The sequence below is a fragment of the Heloderma suspectum genome, chromosome 3 (assembly GCF_057233095.1).
Source record: "Heloderma suspectum isolate Gila_16-S chromosome 3, 16-S_ref, whole genome shotgun sequence".
Taxonomy (NCBI): Eukaryota; Metazoa; Chordata; class Lepidosauria; order Squamata; family Helodermatidae; genus Heloderma; species Heloderma suspectum.
In genome coordinates this window covers 187,854,368-187,875,272 of record NC_139460.1, presented here as the reverse complement: position 1 = coordinate 187,875,272, position 20,905 = coordinate 187,854,368, and the positions used below count along the sequence as shown (strand labels likewise).

The 20,905-nt window shown below is 42.6% G+C and overlaps 1 protein-coding gene across 1 annotated transcript; it reads right to left on the bottom strand.

Annotated features, from left to right (window-relative positions):
• Positions 1-447: 447 nt before the first annotated feature.
• Positions 448-20,660, bottom strand: PLAU (plasminogen activator, urokinase). Its single transcript, XM_084841440.1, has 11 exons — positions 20,547-20,660; positions 16,234-16,362; positions 14,398-14,455; positions 13,844-13,948; positions 11,212-11,386; positions 9,652-9,743; positions 7,240-7,435; positions 5,968-6,113; positions 4,657-4,797; positions 4,158-4,303; positions 448-3,614 (listed from the first exon to the last, which is right to left on the bottom strand). Exons 2-11 carry the CDS (start codon positions 16,294-16,296, stop codon positions 3,426-3,428), a joined length of 1,311 nt encoding a protein of 436 aa, XP_084697566.1. The 5' UTR covers positions 16,297-16,362; positions 20,547-20,660; the 3' UTR covers positions 448-3,425.
• Positions 20,661-20,905: the final 245 nt, after the last annotated feature.

Sequence of the window (20,905 nt, the reverse complement as noted above, 5' to 3'; positions counted from 1 at the left end):
TTCCAACCTACTATTCTATGATTCTATCCAGATACTGACATTACCCTGCACCACAGTGGATCAGAACTGCCTTCTGAGTCTTACCTCAGGGGTGGTGATGGGACAGCATCCTCCACCGCATCTGAGGGGGTAGGGGGAAGCTGTCTTAGGGTGTCTAAGGCAAGCCATGTGGTACACACAGATCTGTCCTCCAACCCCAGAGGGCTCAGGAAGGCTGCTGCCCATGCCGCTCTTTTCACACCACCTAGCATCCACCTCCTGAGGCAGCCACAACAGTCAGCCCTTTGCTGGAGAAGACAGATGCTCTTTCTGGACTCCTCAAATTTCCCTTACAATGTGCATGTTATGGCTTCAGAATAAAACACAACTACCTAAAATGGGTTCAAGTTTTAAATTACAAGACATATCGTAACCTTATGAGTCTCAGGCAATAAAAACAAGGGGAATCCACATAACAGTAATATTTTATTGGCTTTTTAAACCCATAGTTTATAAACAATAAGTTAAACAAAGTAAAATAATTAAATAACAAAAAGGGTTCCAGCCCCCACACATATATAACATGTTCATTGAATAAAACCTTATTTTAAAAAAGATATTACTATTTTGAGTCTTAGAAAATAGGTGCATTGCCAATTGCCAAACAATATATTACAAATGTTCTTCATTATGAGGGGCCACCCATATTTCATGTTTGCCAAAGTCCATCCACATTCACAGCGTGAGTATATAAGACTTTGCAAACTCAGTAAGGGGTAGTAGAAAGGATTTCAGAAATAGAGACAAAGTTAGGACATCCCTGAGAATGAGAGAGCCTGACAGTATGGCTATGATCAAATCCATATTACCAACTTATATTGGTTTCATAATAGTTTAATTGTCATGGCTTGCCCCACAGAATTCTGGGAACTGTATCTTGGTGAGAGTTCTAAGCATTCTGTTAGAGATTCCTAGCTCCCACCCCACACCCTCACAGGACTGCAATTTCCAAGGTTTTCCTGAGGAGAGGGAATCTGTTAAACCAGATTAACTCTCTGGTTTATATTGTGCCTTGTACATGCTTGTACCATACAGAAGGATGAGCAGAAAGTAGATCTCTGGATGTTTTGGACTTCACCTCCCAGTATTCCTGGCCATTAGCCATGCTGGCAGGGACTTCTGGGAGTTGAAGGGTTTCTTCACACAGAGCTTTTATCCTGCTATTGAGATTGGTTACTCATGAAAGTTTTGAGTAACCAAGGTCCTTTGGATGACGTTGTCAACCTCCAGGGCATCTCCCGCATTAAATGACCTTTATTCAATTTTTTAAAAGATCCGAGATAATGAGCTATCAAATTGCAGCGGTTGAGTTCTGCTTGAATTCCCTTATGAAAATAGGAAAACCCGCCATAAGAGGAACTAGACCAATCAAACATATTGAGCCAGTGTGGTGTAGCGGCTAGAGTGTTGGACTGGGAGTCGGGAGATCCGGGCTCTAGTCCCCACTTGGCCATGGAAGCTCGCTGGGTGACTTTGGGCCAGTCACAGACTCTCAGCCCAACCCACCTCACAGGGTTGTTGTTGTGAGGATAAAACGGAGGAGGAGGAGGACTATGTACGCCGCCTTGGGTTCCTTAAGGAGGGAAAAAGGCGGGATATAAATGAAATGAATGAATGAATGGGAAAAGGAAGGGGAAAGGGGGGAGAAGCGCTTGTAAAGGGAGTCCGTTGTGATACTGCATTTAAAACAGAAGCAGAAATCCCTGTTTTAAATGCAGGATTTTAGGCAAGATGCTCGAAGTCTAAAACATTTGGAGATCTACCCACTGCCTACTCCTGCCATACAACACCAGTGGGGGTTGTAGTCATATAATTTAGTCACCATATAATAAAACATTGACAGCTGAAATCCTGTCATTGTTCTACACAGAATCAAACAAATATGATAGGAACCGTCCTTAAGAAAGGAACTGGCGATCCAAAGAGATTGTCTGAATGCCAAATGGAGGTAAGTACTGGTGGGTTTTGTTGAAATACATTAATTCATTAACCATATTAAAACACAGCACTCTCATCTCATGAATCTCAGCAGTTCCGTGGAGTTGTATTTACACTAAGCCAGAGGTAACTAAACCCTTGAATGTATATTTTCCTTAAAAACCAAATATTTTTGTTTGAAAGCTGCTCCTACTACTTCTTTTTAAAAATATACATTTGCCATCACTATTTTTCCAACATTGGTAACTAACTCTTCTGCTTGTAGAAAATTATCATTTAAAAACAAAATTAAAATGCCAGAAATGTTTAACTTCGATTTAAAATATTATTTCTCACGCCCAGCTCCAATTAATTTCAATGGGCTTTGCATTTGAGCCCTTGACCCAAAGTTATTGTCAATAAACTTTCTGGTCTATGGCCCAGTGCCTAGGTTTGGGTTTTTGATGTGGGAGACCTGTGCTCAGTTCTCTACTCATCTATTAATTTATTGAGTTACTGTGGACAAGCAGGGCTGGCTTGATTGTAGAGCCAGGCCAAGCTGTGAGCTTGGGGTGACAATATCTTAGGGACACCAATGAAGCAGCATGAAGTCTCTGAGTTATGGTCCAGCAACCTTTGCAACATTGCAAACCTCTCAGCAAAATGTCCTGGGTTGGCCTGGGGGACAACTCACAGTTTCTTGACTTCAATTCCATGTATGTTAGAATGGTCCCTCTGGGACAGTTATGAGGATATTAACTAAAAACAGCAAAGCACTGTTCACATGTGAAGTATGATCAGAATAAGTCTAGCAGTAATTTCAAGATGGCTCCTTCTATTTATTTGCTTCAGTATTCTTTTGGCAGGAAGTGGAATGCTGATGAGCACCCAGTGAGTCCCTTGCAATTTTTTATTTTTATTGCCCTCAAATTTGTTTCCAGATTTGGGGATCAAAATGGCTGCTGGCTTGCATCTTCAACATTTTTTTTTAAGCTATCCATTAGATTTTTAAAAATTAAAAACCTACAGTGCAACACAGAGAATATTAAAGGCACTTAAGCCCCATTCAATACAATGGGGCAACTGTGTTTTTCTGGATGGCACCAACCATTAGTAAATTAATAGCTGATTTTAAAAGCTTACTAAAAAACCTACTGGCATAGTATAATGCTGATTCCTGCAGATAATTTGACATATAGATTACACTAACTGGCAAAACACTTCTTATTTAAATGTTAAATATTTTCATGTTTTCCCATGGGACAATTTTTGTATTGTTCACAGTGATGGCTGGAGATTTCTGCCTCAGACAAAATGACATGAACGTTAAAAATTAACCCCATGAAAAGTCTAAAGAGGTAGCCTCTAACGAGGAAAGACTTGCACTGTGACATTATCTGGCTCAGTTTCCATGAGTTTGGCATTATGGTTAACACCAAGGCTCTATGCTGCAAAGAAAGTCCCCATCTTCATTTAGGAGGGTAGTAACTTCTGAAGTGGACTCCATTCATGTGAGATTCGATCCATGGGAGGTATTCTGTGACTCTTGTGTAGACTCCAGGCTTCTCTTTCTGAGAACAGCCATCACCCCAGCTGACGATCCCATAGAGCACCATCCTGTCATTGGCCTCACAAATGAAGGGACCACCAGAATCTCCCTGATAAGTCAAAACACAGGAATGATGGTTAGTATACTCCAATGGTCATCAGGATAATTGAATCTAAATCAAGGGCTGGATATGAGTTGAGTAGATGCACTGGAAGGGGCAAAAATGAATAATGATGCAATCATATGCATGTTTAGACAGGAAAAAGTCCCACAACTTTTGCTGGCTGGGGAATGCTGGGAGATGTAGGATTTTGTTCTGTCTAAACATGCATAGGATTGCACCCTAAGTAATATCTCTAGGAAATTCTGCCAACACTGTTTATGTGCCTGAAGTAGCGACTCCTTTTTAAAATATGGGACATGGTGAAAGGAAGAGATACTGGCACCTTCACAACAAGCATCAAGGAGCCCTTCCGCACCAGGGGAAACAAAACAGGACTGCATGCCTTGCCACAAGATATTTGCGATGGGGAAGAATTCAATTCTAAATGTTTCAGCCATGCATTAGTCAGTATTCCGTTCACATGGGCTGCATTAGCCGGAGACCATTCTGCTGTCATGGAGTTCATAAATGGCACATAAGCAAACTTACACTGCATGAATCAGTCTTCCAGTGCGGATCCCCAGCACAGAACATGTTGTCATTCACCTCGTGACCCTCGTAGTATTTCTGACACAAGGACTGGGATATCAAGTGCACTTGAGTTGATTTCAGAATCCTTGAGTAGTAAATGCTAGCTGCAAACAAGAGACACAACATTTGTGTGGGACTCTCCTCCGTGACCTGTGATGCTAACTGTCTACTTAATGGGTGAAAATGAAGGAAGAACTTCAGAGCCTGCCTCACTGAATGTCTTCATGCCCAACAGCCACACTCCTAAACTTGACTCCAGGGGATTACACCACATCAAACAAACAAAAACAGATTTGCAAGATTTATTCTGAGTGTGGCATGTTAATTGCCTTGAGAGCTGGAGGGGAGAATTTTCTCACGCAGCCTTTGTTATTCGGACTCAAGACAGCGGCATTCTCACACACCATAAAACTGGCATTAGATTAAAAAGACAGGAGTGGGAATGGCATCCACTTACTCTTGTTTTCTCTTCCGTAGCCAGAAACTTCACATTGGAAATTATCTCTCAGTGATAAGCCTTGAGATGGCAAACAGATGATTTTGACACTGTTTGATTCTGCTGCACACTGGCCAGAAGATGATCTGATCCTTATTAAGGCTAAAAAAGAAATAAAGAGTCCACATTAAGTAGGAAGCTTTCCATCATTACGTCTGATTAAAAACTGCATAATTGGGTGTTTAGAACTACCCATTCCAACTGCTTTTCCAGATAATTACACATTTTATCATGTAAGTGCATTTGCTCATTTTCATCTTCCCCCTCCCTGTTGTCCCCCCAATAATAATTTAGACTGCAAACTCCACTAAAAATGTAGACTGCAAGGGCTTCTCTGTTTATTTTGCTATACAGTAAATAAAATGTCAATACTACTAAAAATTTATAACGACTTTGTAATGTGCAACTTCTCCTCCCAGTTCTTACCATCATGGAACCACCAAGTCATAAGCATTTCCAGGGAGTCAAAGGCTACAGATCAGGGATGGGGAACCTCCAGCCTGTGGGCCTGATGAGGTCCATGAGGGTTTCATATCCAGCCTGGTATAGGCTGAATAGGAACCCCCCCCCCCCGCAATAGAGGAAAAAGCATTTAATGCATTTCCATGCTTAGCACTGAAAAAGGCTCCTTTTCATAGGGTCCTCTTATTAGAGATAAGAGCTTTTCTCTGTGGGGCAGACTGGTGGGACCAAGAGATGAAGTGACTGAGTGATTCAGTCCTGCTTCCTTCTGAGCCTTGCCCTGTTTACCTCTGAGTAGACATGATGCTCATGCTTACTTCTGGGTAGATAAGTGCTATTTGAAAGTGCTGTTGAGTGATGCAGTCCTGCTTACTTCTGAGTAGACATATAAGATAGCAGAGGCTCTCTAGCTAGAGATAGTGATGTCCCCTAAATCAGCCAAGGAGAATTAATTTAGAATTACTAGGTCCAACACCATATCCACTAAAGTATTCTGGCTGACTCTTGACTTCCCCCAAAGCAAGCTTTTTCCAGACACAGGATGAAATCTTACAAAAAATTCCAAGTGATTACACATTAGCGACTAGTCTGGAAAAAGAAGGGGATCTCATGAGTACCTGTATCTTTTACAAACTATTTTCTACATTCCTCACCCCCATATTGTTTGCTAATATGGAATTGATGTCATTGCACTGGAACATGTAAAATGGTGTGTTCTGACCCATTTCCCACTGAAATGTGCCCTTATTTTGCACAGTCCCCTGTGAAATATGCCTGTGACTCAGAAAGGAAGCTGAGAGGTCACCTTACCAATGTCATTGTTGAAGTCCATTGCTCGTTGTGAAAATGCCTCATGAATGATAATCCTATCCACATTAAATTTTTGCTCAGTTGTACTAGTAGCATTCACTGCAGACTTTCCGAGAAAAACAGTGTACTTGGATGTGCTGGGAGTGCTGAAAAGAAGCCAAAGGAATGAAGACATGAATTCCAGGAAGATTTGTATGGACCTATTGTCATAATGCTGTTTACTGTTCTCTTGCTACCACCTTTACACTGTCCTCTGCCTCATGATATTATGTCTGTGGCTTCACCATTATTAATATAAATTAATAATGTAATTTTGGGCCTTATAATGTTTTTCTAGAGGAGAGAGTGGGGTTTAAATTTTCCATGCCCCAGCCTTTGCAGCTATTCTCTATTTTAAAAATAATAAAAATTCAGAACATCTTATTCTGAATCAGCAAAACACAAATATATTTGCACAAAAAGGAGAGCTTCGGCTATTGGGCGGTATAGAAATAAATAAATAAATAAATAAATAAATATAACAGAGGGAATGAGCTGCTTTTTACAATACTCTGTTTGACATTCCCAAAGGTTCTCAAACACTTCCATTCATCTTCAGATCTATTAATTCTCCATCTCCCTTGCTTAGCACAGATATACCATGTTCACTTAGACGTCTGGTCAATTAAAAGGGTGCTCCCGATTAAGAAGGCAATAATTTTAGCAAATGTATTATTTTAAACATAAGTACTTACAAAAACTGCAGCTGGTGGGCACTGCTTTAGAAGAAGGCATTCCCCCTTCTCATTCACAGGAGGTGAATGAGCCACTCCTAAAATGGTCCCTCCCTGCTGTAATCTGTGTGTGAATCATCTAAAAACAAAGTGTGTGTGTGTTTTTCTTTCAGAAGGGTTGTTTTACCCTTATCCAAAGTTATTCATATATGCATCTACTTAAAACCTGTACTCTTACAGCGCAAGGCAGTTTGCAGACTGCAGTGGGTTTACTCTCGGGTGCATGTGTATAAGGTTGCAGACTTACAGTGCAAGCCTAGACATGTCTACTAAGAAGTTCAGTGGGGCTAACTTCCAGGTAATCAGGTATAAAGTGAGTCCCATTTAATTTAGCAGGACTTACTTCTGAGTAAACAATCATGGCCTTCAGCTGTTAATCTATTAAGATGGTTTTGATCAGGTCACAGCCCTATTTTTACAGCACTGGATGTTGACTGAAGAACCTCTGTGTAGAAAAATAACAACTTAGAAGTAGAGAAGAAAAAAAGTTTCTACTTACTTGCTAGTGAAACAGTGTGCTGCTGTAAGGATCCAGCATGGATCTATGAGGCTACCACCACAAATAAACTGACTTGGAGCACCATCCCTACTGGAAAAGAAGATGCTTGCGATCCAAGGCTGAGATTCAATGTTTGCCTTATGCCCACCTACTATCTTAAAGGTCTTGCGAAGGCTCCTCTGACCACATGTGGATTCTGTGAAAGGAAGAAAGAACCTAAAGGATTTGCTCAAATGAAGAACACATAGTGCTTCACAATAAAATATAGGTTCTTGATGGTAGCAAGATCCATCTGCGCATTTTGGCTGACCCCATACATTTCTAGTGCAAGATTTAGGGCTGATAAATACTTTCAGCAAGATCACATGGAAAAGTTCTCCTGGGATTGCCCCACTTTGAATGCTCCCTTCAGATAGGAAACTAACACATCAGGGAGGGGACTACGCTAAGACCCTTCTACTCAACATGTGAGCTTTCCATTGACAATTTTTTGTCTCGTTATTTTTCCAGAGTCTCTGGCCGGAATATGCATTGCTCCAACTTGCTTTGTTTGACTCTATCGTGAAGCAAGCATCATTTCCAGGTCTGACAGTAAACTGAGCTTCTGAGCGGAAGTAGGTCAGCATGGATGCTGGGGGTGGCGGGCATATACTTTTCCATGTAGGGTGTTTGAGAAGGGACATCAAGTATCTTGGAGACAGTATAGCCCGAGTTTCCTTCCACCTGTTCTGAACATGCTCAGTCAGCAGCATCCTTGGTACACTTCCAGGGCATCAGATGTCTCTATTGAGTTCTCAGGCACCTTAGAAGGCTACACTTCCCAGGGTCCATTGTGCCTGGGATGTTGCTGCTTCAACATTCCAGCTGCTGTGGAGGAAGGAAGGCCTCTCAGTTGTTGCTGCTGCCACCAGATTTGTTTCAGGTGAAGGGAAAGGAGTGGGATGACATAGCTCAGGCTTGTGAGATGTATTCACAAGCCTGATCCACAAGTATTAAGACCCTGATGTCCACTGAACAGTGTTTTCACATTTTAGAAATGGGCTCAGAAAAAAGAGCTTTCTTTGGTTTGGGGCAAAATAGTTGAGTCTGAGTCTAAAGTGCAGTTTGACCACCACTATTTTTGAAATAAGGAAGAATGTAAAAATGCAGTCCCCTAATTGCAGTCTGCAATAGCACAGTCCAAGAGGACTTCACTGTGCAATATTGTTGAAAGTGTTGGTTAGCCCAAATCCCTTTGCTTATCCACATCTTGAAGCATGCCTCACTTACACACCCTATTGTGTTGTCTGTACATGTGTGAGCCTGTCCAAGATTATGGGGCCATACCTTGGCTTTCAGAAGTGACTTCCATCCCACCAGTGGAGGCTGGTGGCTCCAATGTCAGTGGGGCTATCAATCTGCTCCGGGTTTCAATCAGAACCAGTCAGAACTCTGAAGGAGCTATAGCTGACATTGGAGCCACCAGCCTCCACTGCATCCCACATTACTGGACATCAGAGAACACCGAAAACATCTTGGCTATGACAGCAAATTGAAAACAGTAGTGTCCATAAGAACTCAGCACATATTTTTGCTTTCACGTTTTTGCTAACTATGAGAATTGTTCGTGTAACACTGCTGTACCTGGGGTTCCAGATGAAGTATGAAGCATCTCTGAAGACACATACTACTTTACTTATCTTAATTCATGTCTCAGGTTTGCTGCTCAGCCTGAATCTCAGTCCTGCCTAATGCAGGCTTCTTTATATTCCTCTGCTCTACATTATGTTAATGCTGATCAAATTTGAGGTGAAATAGGAAAGTGCTTTTTACAAACAGTTTTGCTGCACTGTGTGAAAAATGCCTTCCTGCAAAGAGGGGGGAGGGGGGATTCTAAAGGATCCACAAGTGTTTGGGCATTCAGTGCAAAGGCAATCGGATGCAGGATACAGTGTCCACTGAACTGGCATCATCTGCTCTCAGGGATAACATCATAGAGCTAAATCTGACTGGCCACTGTTTCCAGAAAGAAGATAACTGGGCCAAAGAAAAAATGGTGCAGAAACAGAAACCACCTGGCTAACGAATAGGCTGTGAACAAAATGAGCAATGTTTTCCCCCCTAAGGAACATTTTGGCTCCCCTGAGACAACTATCTTCATTCTGAAACTGTTCACAGGTCAACTTTCAGCATAGCCTGAATTGTATTAGACTCGATCCTGTAAATGCTCTCCATAACCCTAATTTTTATACCACTCCCCTCTGGTCCCTGCTTCCCCTCCTTCTCTGCACTGCAATGAGAACACATCTTGCAAGTTAGGCATATCTGTATCTAATTAGCTCCTAGAACACAGAATTTTCTGTTTTTTGAAGCAGAATTTGGATTTCTTGATTTTGAGGTTCATACCATCTGATACTCTAAGTAACAACTTACGTTTGGTACACATGGGAAGATTACAGGGTGTTGAAGAAGTTCGATATCCCTTCCTAATATAACACCATGGTTTAGATCGGCCATCTGGATTTCTGGAAAACAATAGAACACTGCCTTGAGAAATATTGATCCACAGTAATACCAGAAACTGCTTGAAGAGGTTGGCATAGGGGTTCATCACACGGAGCTTTTATCCTGCTGTTGAGATGGCTCTCTCACGGAAGTTTGTGGGCTCTTTAGATGATGCCGTTACTCTCCAGAGTGTCTCCCGCCATTTCCCCCACCCTATCCTGTGTTTTCCCCAAATGCAATAAATGTGGTATTTTTTCCAGCCCATGGAATGGGAGCAACATGACCTCCCTGTGAAATTCTCCAATAGCGGAAGAAACTGCTCTATCTGCCTGCTGTGAACATTTGTTTTCAGTTGCTGGTGGCGCATGGTCAGGATGAAAAAGGCATTAAGGATGGGAGCAGGCGTGCAGAAGCAGATTTGACAGGTGCGAGGGCAAGAATCCCCTGCCAATTGCAGCTCTTGCCTCCACTCAAGTCTTGGTGAGGAAGGACTTTCCTCAATTCCCAGGTGTCTGCCATGCAAATGCTTGAGCACATTTCTCACTTGGAGGGAGAAGAGGGTAAAATGCAACGAAGGGAGACACATCTGATCCCCCACCCCTCCAAGCTCAGAAGCAACATCCTCTGTTGATTCAGAGCACCCCATTAAGTTCAATGGGGTTTATGCCCATGTAAGTGTGCCAAGGGTTGCAGAGTTATGGCACAACCTTACATTTTATGTCTACTCAGAAGTAAGTCAGAGGTTTCCTGGGGACTGCAAGAAAAGAGTACAGCAGAAGTGAAGCTACGAAAACAAGACTCTCCCCCCCACCACCTTGCACACATACCAGGGAGGGAGGGAGGCACTCCCACAATTCAAACCACATGGCTGCCGTATAAAGGAGCCCTTCCTAATCCTGCAAAGAAACCGAAAGCAGGAAGCTCCGGACAGGATGTGGATTTTTTCAGGTTATTTGCTTAATGTAGAAACACCCATAGTCTCTTCAAATTAATGTAAGATATGTTGTTAGTAATGCTTGTGAAAGTCTCCTGTAGGGCACTAGCCCTGCAAAACACTTAGTGTAACTATTTGCAAAAGAGAATAGGACTCCTGCACCTTTAATGGTTGCCTAAAGGAGGGATTTCAGTAGGTGAGGCAGGAGAAGTTGCCCCAGCCAAAAAGAATGCCCTACTTTAATATTAGAAGCACAGTTGTCTCTTGTACCTGGTCATCCTGAAACCACCATATTGAATCTCTATTATCCACAATAAAGATGGAAGGAAAGCATCTCTTGCAGATTTGAGTATGAATAAGTTATCTGGTACTGGAAGATCCAGACATTCACTAGAATGCAGATCATAGCTGATATTCTTGGAGAATTGTCTAAGTCAGTTAGCAGAGTCTGCTCAAAAGGACATGGCAACAATAGACCTGGGGTGGGGTGGGGAAAAACATTGTACAGAATGCAAATGGACCTACATGTTTATACTCGGCAGCATTTCAGTTACCTGCAGTAGTTGTGCTTGCCTAATCCAAGCTCCATGGCATTCTCTATGCCATCATTGTAAGGGAATCTCTGTAGCATGGAGGCATCCCAAGCCACGCATCTTTCGTTGTTCTCATTCACTGACACAGTCCCTCTGTAGTCCTCCCCGTTGCCTGTATAACACTGACTTTCCACATCTGAAGGTAAGATAAGATGACACCCAAATCGAAATGGCCATGGTTAAGGACATCTCTACTCCAGCCTAAAATCCTGCATTTAAAATGGGGCTTTCTGCTTCCATTTTAAATGCAGGATCACAACTGACTCCCTTTATACGCGCTTCCTTCCCCCTTCCCCTTCCTCCCTCCTTCTCCCCATATCTGAGTCTTCCATTATCTTTCACTGATCTCGCTCCTCTTCTTGCCGCTTTTCCTCTTTTCACAGAGGAAACTGAAGCGGAACACAACAGGGTAATTTGATAGGTCATTATCTGCAATCTATTTAAAAATGGAACAAAGGGCATTTAGTGCAGGAGACGCCCTGGAGGGTCACAGCAGTGTCACAGCATCATGTAAAGAGCCTGCAAACTTCCGTGAAGGAGCAATCTCAATTGCAGGAAAAAAGCTCCGTGTGAAGGAGCCCTAAGACATCCAGCCACTTGTGTCAATAGTAATGCTTGTTAAAATCAACCAGTTCCTACATCACAGTACAAATGATTTTAAAAAGCAACAACACCCTAGCATGTCAATAGCAGCAGCAGGGAGAAATAAAACCTAAGCTCAGAGTCCACAAAATTCTTGATGGCAAAGACACATTTTAACTCAACAGAGGGGACCTGGAGGATCTCCCTTGGGCAGTTATTCTGTTGGGCAATTGTCATCCATGCAGACCAGACAGACAGTTTTAAACACAGAAAATGCTTGTATACCAAGATATTATGATACATAAGGTGCCTATGTTTATCATGTAAGGATCTATACATTAATCTGCCCTTATTCATACAGGACATAAACAAGATGGACAGCATGTCACCTGACCCTACATGTTTGGAGGCTGAGAGCAAACAAGAGGGAACAGGCCACTTCATTACCTCCTTTAAGGGGACCAGAGACAAAGGAGACTTTTAATAGCCATGTGGGAAAAGGGAGTCCAGTAGGTGCAGTGAGTACCCAAGCATCATTTCACAGGCTCCTACAAACTTTTAACACACACAATGCTTCCAATCCCATTTCTGTTGTGAAAAATTGACAAAGAAAGGCCTTGTGGAAAACTGGAAGGTTTGATTGGTATCCTTTAGGTTCTTTAAGTTCCCTTTGTTTAAGCGCCTTACATTTCCAGTTGCCTGATTTCTGTATTTATAATCAGCAGAGTCATTGTCACAATTGTTGTTCTTGTTTAGTTTGTGGCACTTCTATTTATACCTAGACATGGCAATATGGCATGTATCATACACGAGTCACAAAAGCCCTTCTGACACTGTTCACTGTCTGTGGGATCCAGCATCAGTGGTTCCATGTGCTCTGGAGATCAGAGGCCTAACCCATTTTCTCACATATGTTTTGGGGCCCATCACTCATCTCCGCCACACTGGCTTCCACTGTCCCTGGACACTCAATCTGCCTGATTATTATGGGGCTGCCCTTCCATCCTGCCTGTGTATAGGAAATGCCAGTTCAGTTGAAGGAACTATGGGGGAGCCCCCCACCCCCACTCTCTCTGGAACTTCATAGGGTTGAAGTCTTAGAGCTTCTTCACACAGAGCTTTTATCCTGCTATTGAGATGGCTCTTTCACGGAAGTTTGCGGGCTGTTTAAATGACGCCATTACCCTCCAGGGTGTCTCCTGCCATTTCCCCCAGCCTGCCCCGTGTTTTCCCCAAACGCAAAATGGTATTTTTTCCAGCCCACAGAATATGAGCGGCATGACCTGCCTGTGAAATTCTCCAATAGCGGAAGAAACTGGCTGTGGGCATTTGTTTTCAGTTGTTGGGGGTGCGCTCAGGATGACAAAGGCATTGAGAATGGGCTGCAGGGCTGCAGGAAGATTTGACAGGCATGAGGGCTTGTGCTCTCTCCTTTCCTTGCAAGGAGGGGAGAGCACATGGTTTGAGGGCAACTCCTGCCTCCACTCAAGCCTTGCTGAGGAAGGAAAGATCTGCGCCCAATCCCAGCCCCCCACTGACGATTTTCCCCTTTGCTTCAAGGCAACCCCCCTGCCAAACTGCCCAAATCTGTCCACTCAGCAACAGCAGCACCAGACGGCACCAAAGAAGTGCATTATTCAAACCATGTGTCTGCCATGTAAATGCTTGAGCACATTTCTTGATTGGAGGGAGAAGAGGGTAAAATGCCTCCCTGCAACTAAGGGAGACAGATCTGATCCCCACCCCACCAAGCTCAGAATCAATGTCCTCTGTTGATTCAGCACACACCATCATTAAGTTCAATGGGGCTTACTCCCAAGTAAGTGTGCTGAGGGTTGCAGACTTGCAGCATGTCAGTCCCCATCCACCAGTAATGTCCAAGGGGAAGGAAAGGGGCAGGAACCAGGGAGGAATTATTGCTACACCTCAAGTGTCACCACCACCTCGTGAGAAGGAAAGAAACGAGAAATAATGTGATGGGGGAAACAGGAAAAGTTGCAAAGTATCATACCTATTTCACAGTGATCTCCAGTATATCCTTCCGGGCATAAACAGCGTTTTATTTGAGAAAACAGGTGGTAGGTGATGCAGGTTCCTCCGTTTAAACAGTTACAACCTGTAAATTACATTAAAAGAATTACTTTATATAACACGTAAGACTATGTGATTTGTGTTATGTAAATTACATTCAAAAATTACTGTATATAAAACATAAGACTATGTGATATGTGTTCTGTGACCATGCTCTTTATTTATTTTATTTGTACCCCACCTTTCTACCAAGAAAAATAGCATACAAGGCAGCTTACAATCATAAATAAACCTTGATTAAAACAATAATAAAACAAATGCATTAAAACATAATTAAACACTATGGGCCAAACCTCACATTACAGGCAAATGTTTATAACAAAACACTTAATGGCCTCACTAGAAGTTCTTTACTCCCAGCTATTCTCTCTCAAAACTGGTTTTCAAAACCATCAGCATTTTGTTACAAGTTTGGCCCTTTGTCAAACAGTAACAGTTTTTATACGAAAACAAAAGCTTCAAATATTTATTTACCTTTATGTTCATATTTAGTTTTGCTTGCTAGTTTGTGCCATTTCTGCCAATGGCGAGTCTGAGAAATAACAATAAGAGGTAAGTTATTCTAAGGAAATTATGGGAAAGGGTCATTTAGATGTAGCAGCTCCTAAACAACTTTTTTTCTTAAGTGATTTGCCCTCACAATGTACGAGGTGGGTCACTATTTCCATCCCATAGGCAAGTGAGGTTGATGACCAGAGACAATTGATGGGCTGTGATTTGATGTTTCTTAGATCTGAGTGCAACCAATAACAACTGCACCAGAAAATAACAACAAAAACTCTGCAAGGTACTACAGCAGTCTTTAGGGTTCAATAACTGTTAATAGCTTGTAGGTCCAAATTGCCTTCTTTCGAATTCCTCTAAGAACTTTGGGCTTCATCACACAAGGCTAAAAATCCTGTAATTTACCCGGGCTTTTGCTTCTGGAATCTTCGTTGGATTAGATTGGGTCCTTTCCATGTGGCTTTAAAAAAAAACTAAACTTCTATGTGTTTCATTACACAGCCACTAGGTGGCACTGTTGTTTTATTAAAGCGACTTTAACCAGTATACCCTCATGTATATCGACTCTATGGTGGAAGGAGGGAAAATGCTGGACTTTTGTCACCATGGAAAACAACACAATAGAGCTCACAAAGAGCGGGAGGTTCCCTGGAGGAGGGCTGCATCGTGTACAGGACCCGCAAACTTCTGTGAGTAAGCAATCTCCATAGCAGGATAAAAGCCCTGTGTGAAGGAGCCCTTTAACTTTTCCTTGAGAAAGGTTTGGGATTTTATAGGCTGTCTCTAACGGCATGGGTGCTTTCTCTAAAAAAAGAGGTATGGAACCTTTTTCAGCCTGACAGCCAAATTCATTTCAGAGAAGCTTTCAGGAGCCACGTACCAATGGTGGGTACTGCTAAAGGAAAAAGAGATGGTACCAAAGATACCAATAGTAGCTTAAAGTTTACTGGCAGTAACTAATCTTTAGGAAAGACATTTCAACTTTCTAGAATGGGGGAAAACTGCGCAAAGCTGGGAAACCAACAAGCAATTAGTAGTTGGGGGAAAGGAAGTGGGGCCAGAGGAAGGGACAAGGGCCATCTGGGGAGCCCCAGGAGGACAGGATTTAGCCCCTGGGCCTGAGGTTCCCCACCCCTGCTCTAAAGCATAGCAGGAACCTCCAAACGTCTGTATTGATATCACATTACACACCAAATAATTTTGTGGCGAGGAAGCCTCCCGCCCACAATGAGTGGCTGAGCTGCTCTAATGTCACAGAAGGTCAGGGCAGGCAGAATGGTTTCTAAGCTGCTCTGATCATACAGAGGAGCAGGCAGAAGGGCATCGGGAAAGAGGGAGTAGAGGAATCAAAGGCCTGGGAAAGATATAGACCAGCAGGGCTCAAAAAGGTAAGGGGAGGAGTGGGAGCTTGGAAAGGCAGATTAGAAAAAGAAGTGCCTCCAGCGCAATTAGGGGACAGAAGAAGGGCAGAGGGAAAAAGTCAGATGCAGGGGAGGAAATTGAGATGAAATGGAAAGAAAGAAGAGGCACACATGATGAGAAGGTGCAGAGACCAGGAAAGCTGAAGTCCACACATTGCTTTAAAAGAAACCTGTAAATGGATTTGGCTGGTTATTACAAGTGCCAAGTTACTGTTGTGTCACAAAGCACAATCAGCCATATGTACAAGCAATAAACAAAAAAAGTGGGGAAGGTCTAAAAATAGGTTTGGACCATGGTGAAAGGGGAAGGTTCGCATTTATGGTCAAAAATGGAAATAAGCACAAGCGGTTGTCGGTTGCTGTTCCTGCTAGTTGCAAAACTTACTGATGCGATGTCTGTGACAAGAGCACTCAGCATTACAGAGATGATGATGAGTGATTTCATCATGTTGGGTAAGAGGTTCCTATTTTCACTGGTTTGGTTCACTTCTTTAATTCTTCTTTTTGCTGGTTTCTGAAAACAAAATAATAACGTCAGGCTTGTAAAATGGGGCAATGATTGGATTACACTGTTTTCCCCCATTCCATAACTTAAATATCCTTGCAGTGTGTGGGGGTGGGGTGTGGGGTAGGGTGACAGGCTGATGGGCTTAGCTGCTTTTCTCTTCTTTGTCCATTCTGAGCTCCAACATGAATCTGGCTGTGGATTTCAATCTTTTTGATCATGGGACACACACCTAAAGTTCCAGCTGTTAAGGTTAGCCCCTGATCTTCCTTAATCCCTTATGCTGTCTTCTCTCCAACATGTGGTGGCAAACCTGGTGATCAACCCGCAAGGCTCTCCTGGACCACAAGATGGTCCCAAACCATTACATGGGAATAATGAATAGGGATAGACTGGAGGCAGACACTTAGATTCTCCAGAAAGTTGAAAGCATTATTGCCTTTAGTTTCTACAATAAACAGTTTTTTGCGGGTTTCTGTAGTGTTTCAAGAGCCTGCAAAACCCTGTTTGTCCAGAGATGGTAATAGGATAAAAGAAGTGTGCATACACTACGGGCAACAAGGTCTGTATCAAGTCACTTTTGATTTTCTAAAATAGTATCATTTGTTGTCAGCTTGTTGTATAATGACAAAAAAAGAACAACCTATTTGAAGTACAATTTTTTCCCCTTTCCACAAGAAGAAATTTTGCTAGTTATACTTGGATTCTCTCCTCAATTTTTGCATTTTAAAGTTAGAATTTCTATATAACTTTCCTGGATTCTGAAGAACTTTTCTGGATTTGGATATGGAAGTTGAACTAATCTAATTCCCCTATCATATGTGCAATATGAAAATGTCTCATTGATTTCTGTGGAGCATACTTCTACTTCAGTCTGTTTTTAGATTATTAAGATGAAAGAGAATGCCAGTCTAGATGAAAGCACTGTTCACAAATAGGCTGCAAGCCTAAACACAGCTACCTGGGAGAAAGTCCCATTGAACTCAGTGGGATGTTTAAGCAGATTCACACAGGAGCCTGATGCACATGAAGAAACACTTGAGAGTGTGTTATGGTCTCTTTTACCAATTATGAAATCAGTTGGGATACTGTTGGTGATTAGCAATTTGTTAATTCTATTTCAAAGTATGAATAATGTAAGAGTATTAATAAGTCTCTATGTGTTTTTAACCTAGATATGGCAGAGGGTTTCTCTTACAAAAAGTATGAGAACACAGAGTTGTAGGTTGCTCCATTAAAAGCCAACACCTTAACCCCAGAAAGTGGTTAACTCATCTTTATAAAGCCTGGGGTTATTTCATCTATGCATGTAGCGACAAAGAGCAATGTCTCAGGAAGGTATTAGGAAATAAACAGGCACATCATGTTTCTGTTGCCAAATTAGGTGACAAACCAGTACAGCTCTGATTCAGGCCACCCTTTTGTTGGAACTGAAAATGAAGGAATAGGCATCATAAAAGGTCGATGGAGACTTAAATACCCATTTCAACCCATTCACTTGCCAGTTTGTAATTTTTGCAAAGTCAGTTAAATAGGAAAACGGAGTAGAGAAATATATATGTAGAAGTCTGTTACCCCTGCAAAGCTCTTTGCTGGTACTATTACCAAAATGGCTAACTTGCTCTCACACTGTGCTAATGGTGCTTCTGCTGTTCTCACTGCCCATGTCTAGTCTACACATCCAACAGTTGGACACCACTATGGAGGGCCTTGATCACTTACATATTTAGGTTAAGAAGTTTACACTGCAATCCTAAGAACATTCACTCAGAAATAAAGCCCACTGAGTTCAACGGAGCTTACTCCCTGCTAAGCATGCAGAGGACTGCAGCATAAGGCTGCAGTTGTAGGCATACTTACTTGTAAGTACTTCCCATGGAACCAAGTGGGTGAGCAAACATAAGACTGGGCTGGATGGCTGCAATTCTATGCACACAAACTTAAGGGTAAGTCCCATTGAATGTAACCATGTGTAAGAGAGGGCTGTGCATTGGAGAACAGAACTGCTGGGGTTCCAAAAACTTCCATGTCCTAGTCCTGTTCTTCGAGCAAGGTGCCACATGAAGGATTGCCTCTTGGCTTCTTCTGTTTATTATTTTATGAATTTATTTCATTTCTATACCACCCAATAGCTGAAGCTCTCTGTTCTGGTTTGTGGGGCTTATATCTATACATCCCCAGGCTTCAAGCAGCCAGCAGTCTTTCTAGGGATGCAGATCGTCATCCTCGTGCTGGGTGTCATCTTCCCCTCTGCCCTCACCAGGCTGACTGTACCCGCTTGGTTACCAACACCTCCATCAACCTGACTTCTTGCTCAAAGCAATCCCTGACCTGGCTGTCTGCACTGGAACCCCCTGCACTGGCATCTGCCTGCCTCCATGCTAGGCTGGCAAGGGCTGGAATCCTGACAGAACCCTTTCCTGGGAAGAAACTTCCCTATACAAGTCCAGGGCAGCTTCCCAAAGTCTATCCAGGGCATCGCAGCTTCACGGAAACCAAGTAAGGGATGACTTCACCTGTCTATGTTTGAAAAAAAAAGGCAAGAACACCCACCCCAAAACAACGAACCAAGCAATAACCACTGCTCGTCTGTATATGGACATGGATTTCATCATGTCATTGCTGATCTGTATATGTAAATAATAAGTAAATCATTGTATTTGTATATCATTGCTCATCTGTGCATGTGCATTGATTTCATTAAGTGCACTTTAAAAACTGAGTTTCAGTGAGGCTGATCTCAAACAAATGCCTGGCTAGGAGGCACACATTGGCCAGGTGGCAACCAGCCAGTCACGATTACTTATCAAGATATAGCCCATTCCCGTTTCTGGTGTAGCCCTTCCCCTGGCCAATTAGTCCGTTTACTCCCATTGAGGCCACCACAATAGAAGCAGGGTAGGAGGGATTTGTAGGCCTTCTGTGTGGCTGGCCACGTGCACGGGAAATGTCAGTAGCAGGTTTCCCACTGCTTTCGCTGCAGCCATCTCTGCCATGATTCTTGTTTTTTGGCTCCTGCTTCAGGAGGACTGGCTCTTGTTCAAACAGGTCTGGTGCTTTGTGCAACAATGCTGCACTGGCACCTCTCCCGACGGTTTCCCAGCTCAGCCCTGTCTGCAGGGCAGATGGTTGCAAGTTGGCCATGTGACCCAGTGCATGTGGAATCCAGCCTGTGTATCAAGCTGTTGCCTTACAGTCCGATCAAGCCCTATCTGAGCGTGCTGCTGGAGTGAAGTTCTTCTCAATTCAGGTAACAAACAGCTGCAAAATGCCAGTGACACTGAAGAAGCAGAGCTTAATAGATTCTTGATGCATGATTGGTGTTGGTTAGGTCGTGACTGGATCTGTGCCTTGGCATCCAAGAGCACTTATCCCCCTAAACTGGACCCCATTGGTCTGTAACAAAGAACCATCAAGATGCAAACCGAAAGTGGAAAAGCAGCTTTTGTGTCTTTCATGCACAGTTTAAATTAAAAAGTTGGCAGAGATACAGAGGAGAATTCCATCCTTAAAAAACTCCACTTGTAATGATATGAAAATGTAAATCAAAAGCAATCTGGAGCAACGAATAATGGCAACTTGCCTGGATGGAAATGGACATGTAAGAGACACGCTGGAACTGCGTTCAGCTATTAGCAGATGGAAAATGGCTTAGCTGCTTATCAAAACTTTAAAGAACTCGCAAACGTTCACACGTTTTCTGCAAGCTGACACTGTGTCTTGAGCTCTAAAGTAGCATCAAAATCAAAACAGGATGTATAATGCAATACCTCACAATAGGAAAAGCAGTATGAAGCATGAACCAATACAGAAGCATGACTACAATTCATAGTGCACTGCAATAAATGAATTCATGCCTTAAACACCATACATATTTTTCTATAAATATTGGACTATGCATATTTCTTCAGTCTCTGCTATTTTAGGATGGGTTTATACAATGTATTTCTTGTTTCTTGTCTGAAACTGCCCCAAAGGGTGAGCCACACTGTGCTTGTAAAATTTCCAAGCTTATTTGTTTAGAAAACCTGCCCTGGATCTCTCAAGGCTCCCTTGAGCATATAGGCAATAAAGCTCAGAGCATAATGTCTCTGAGCTCTAAAAAGTTGCAGTCATTCAACTGGCTCTTCAAAAAATTGCCTGTGGGTAGGTTCGTATTTAGTATAATTAAGATTTAGAGGTGTTGCACTTACCAGTCCAATGACAGTGCAAAAACTGTGCCGTGCTCTGTGCAATGACGGTGACAGCAGCAAAAGGCTTAGCCCCGCTGATTCTTAAGCAATCTGAACACTGCGCACTTTCTGACTGTTCTGCAGAGGAAATATATCTCTATATAAACCCTCAACTTGAGCTCTGATTGGATGGCTGTAGCCTATGATGCATTCCAGCTTGATGACAAGAATGATACCACCTCTCATTGCCTGAAACTTTGCACCACCAGGAGAATTCAGGAAAACGGACATTTAACTCTTTGCAAACAAAAGTCCCTTATACGTGACTCAATGGGGGAATTCTGAAATGCTGTGGATTGTAGTTTCACCACAGAAAGGTG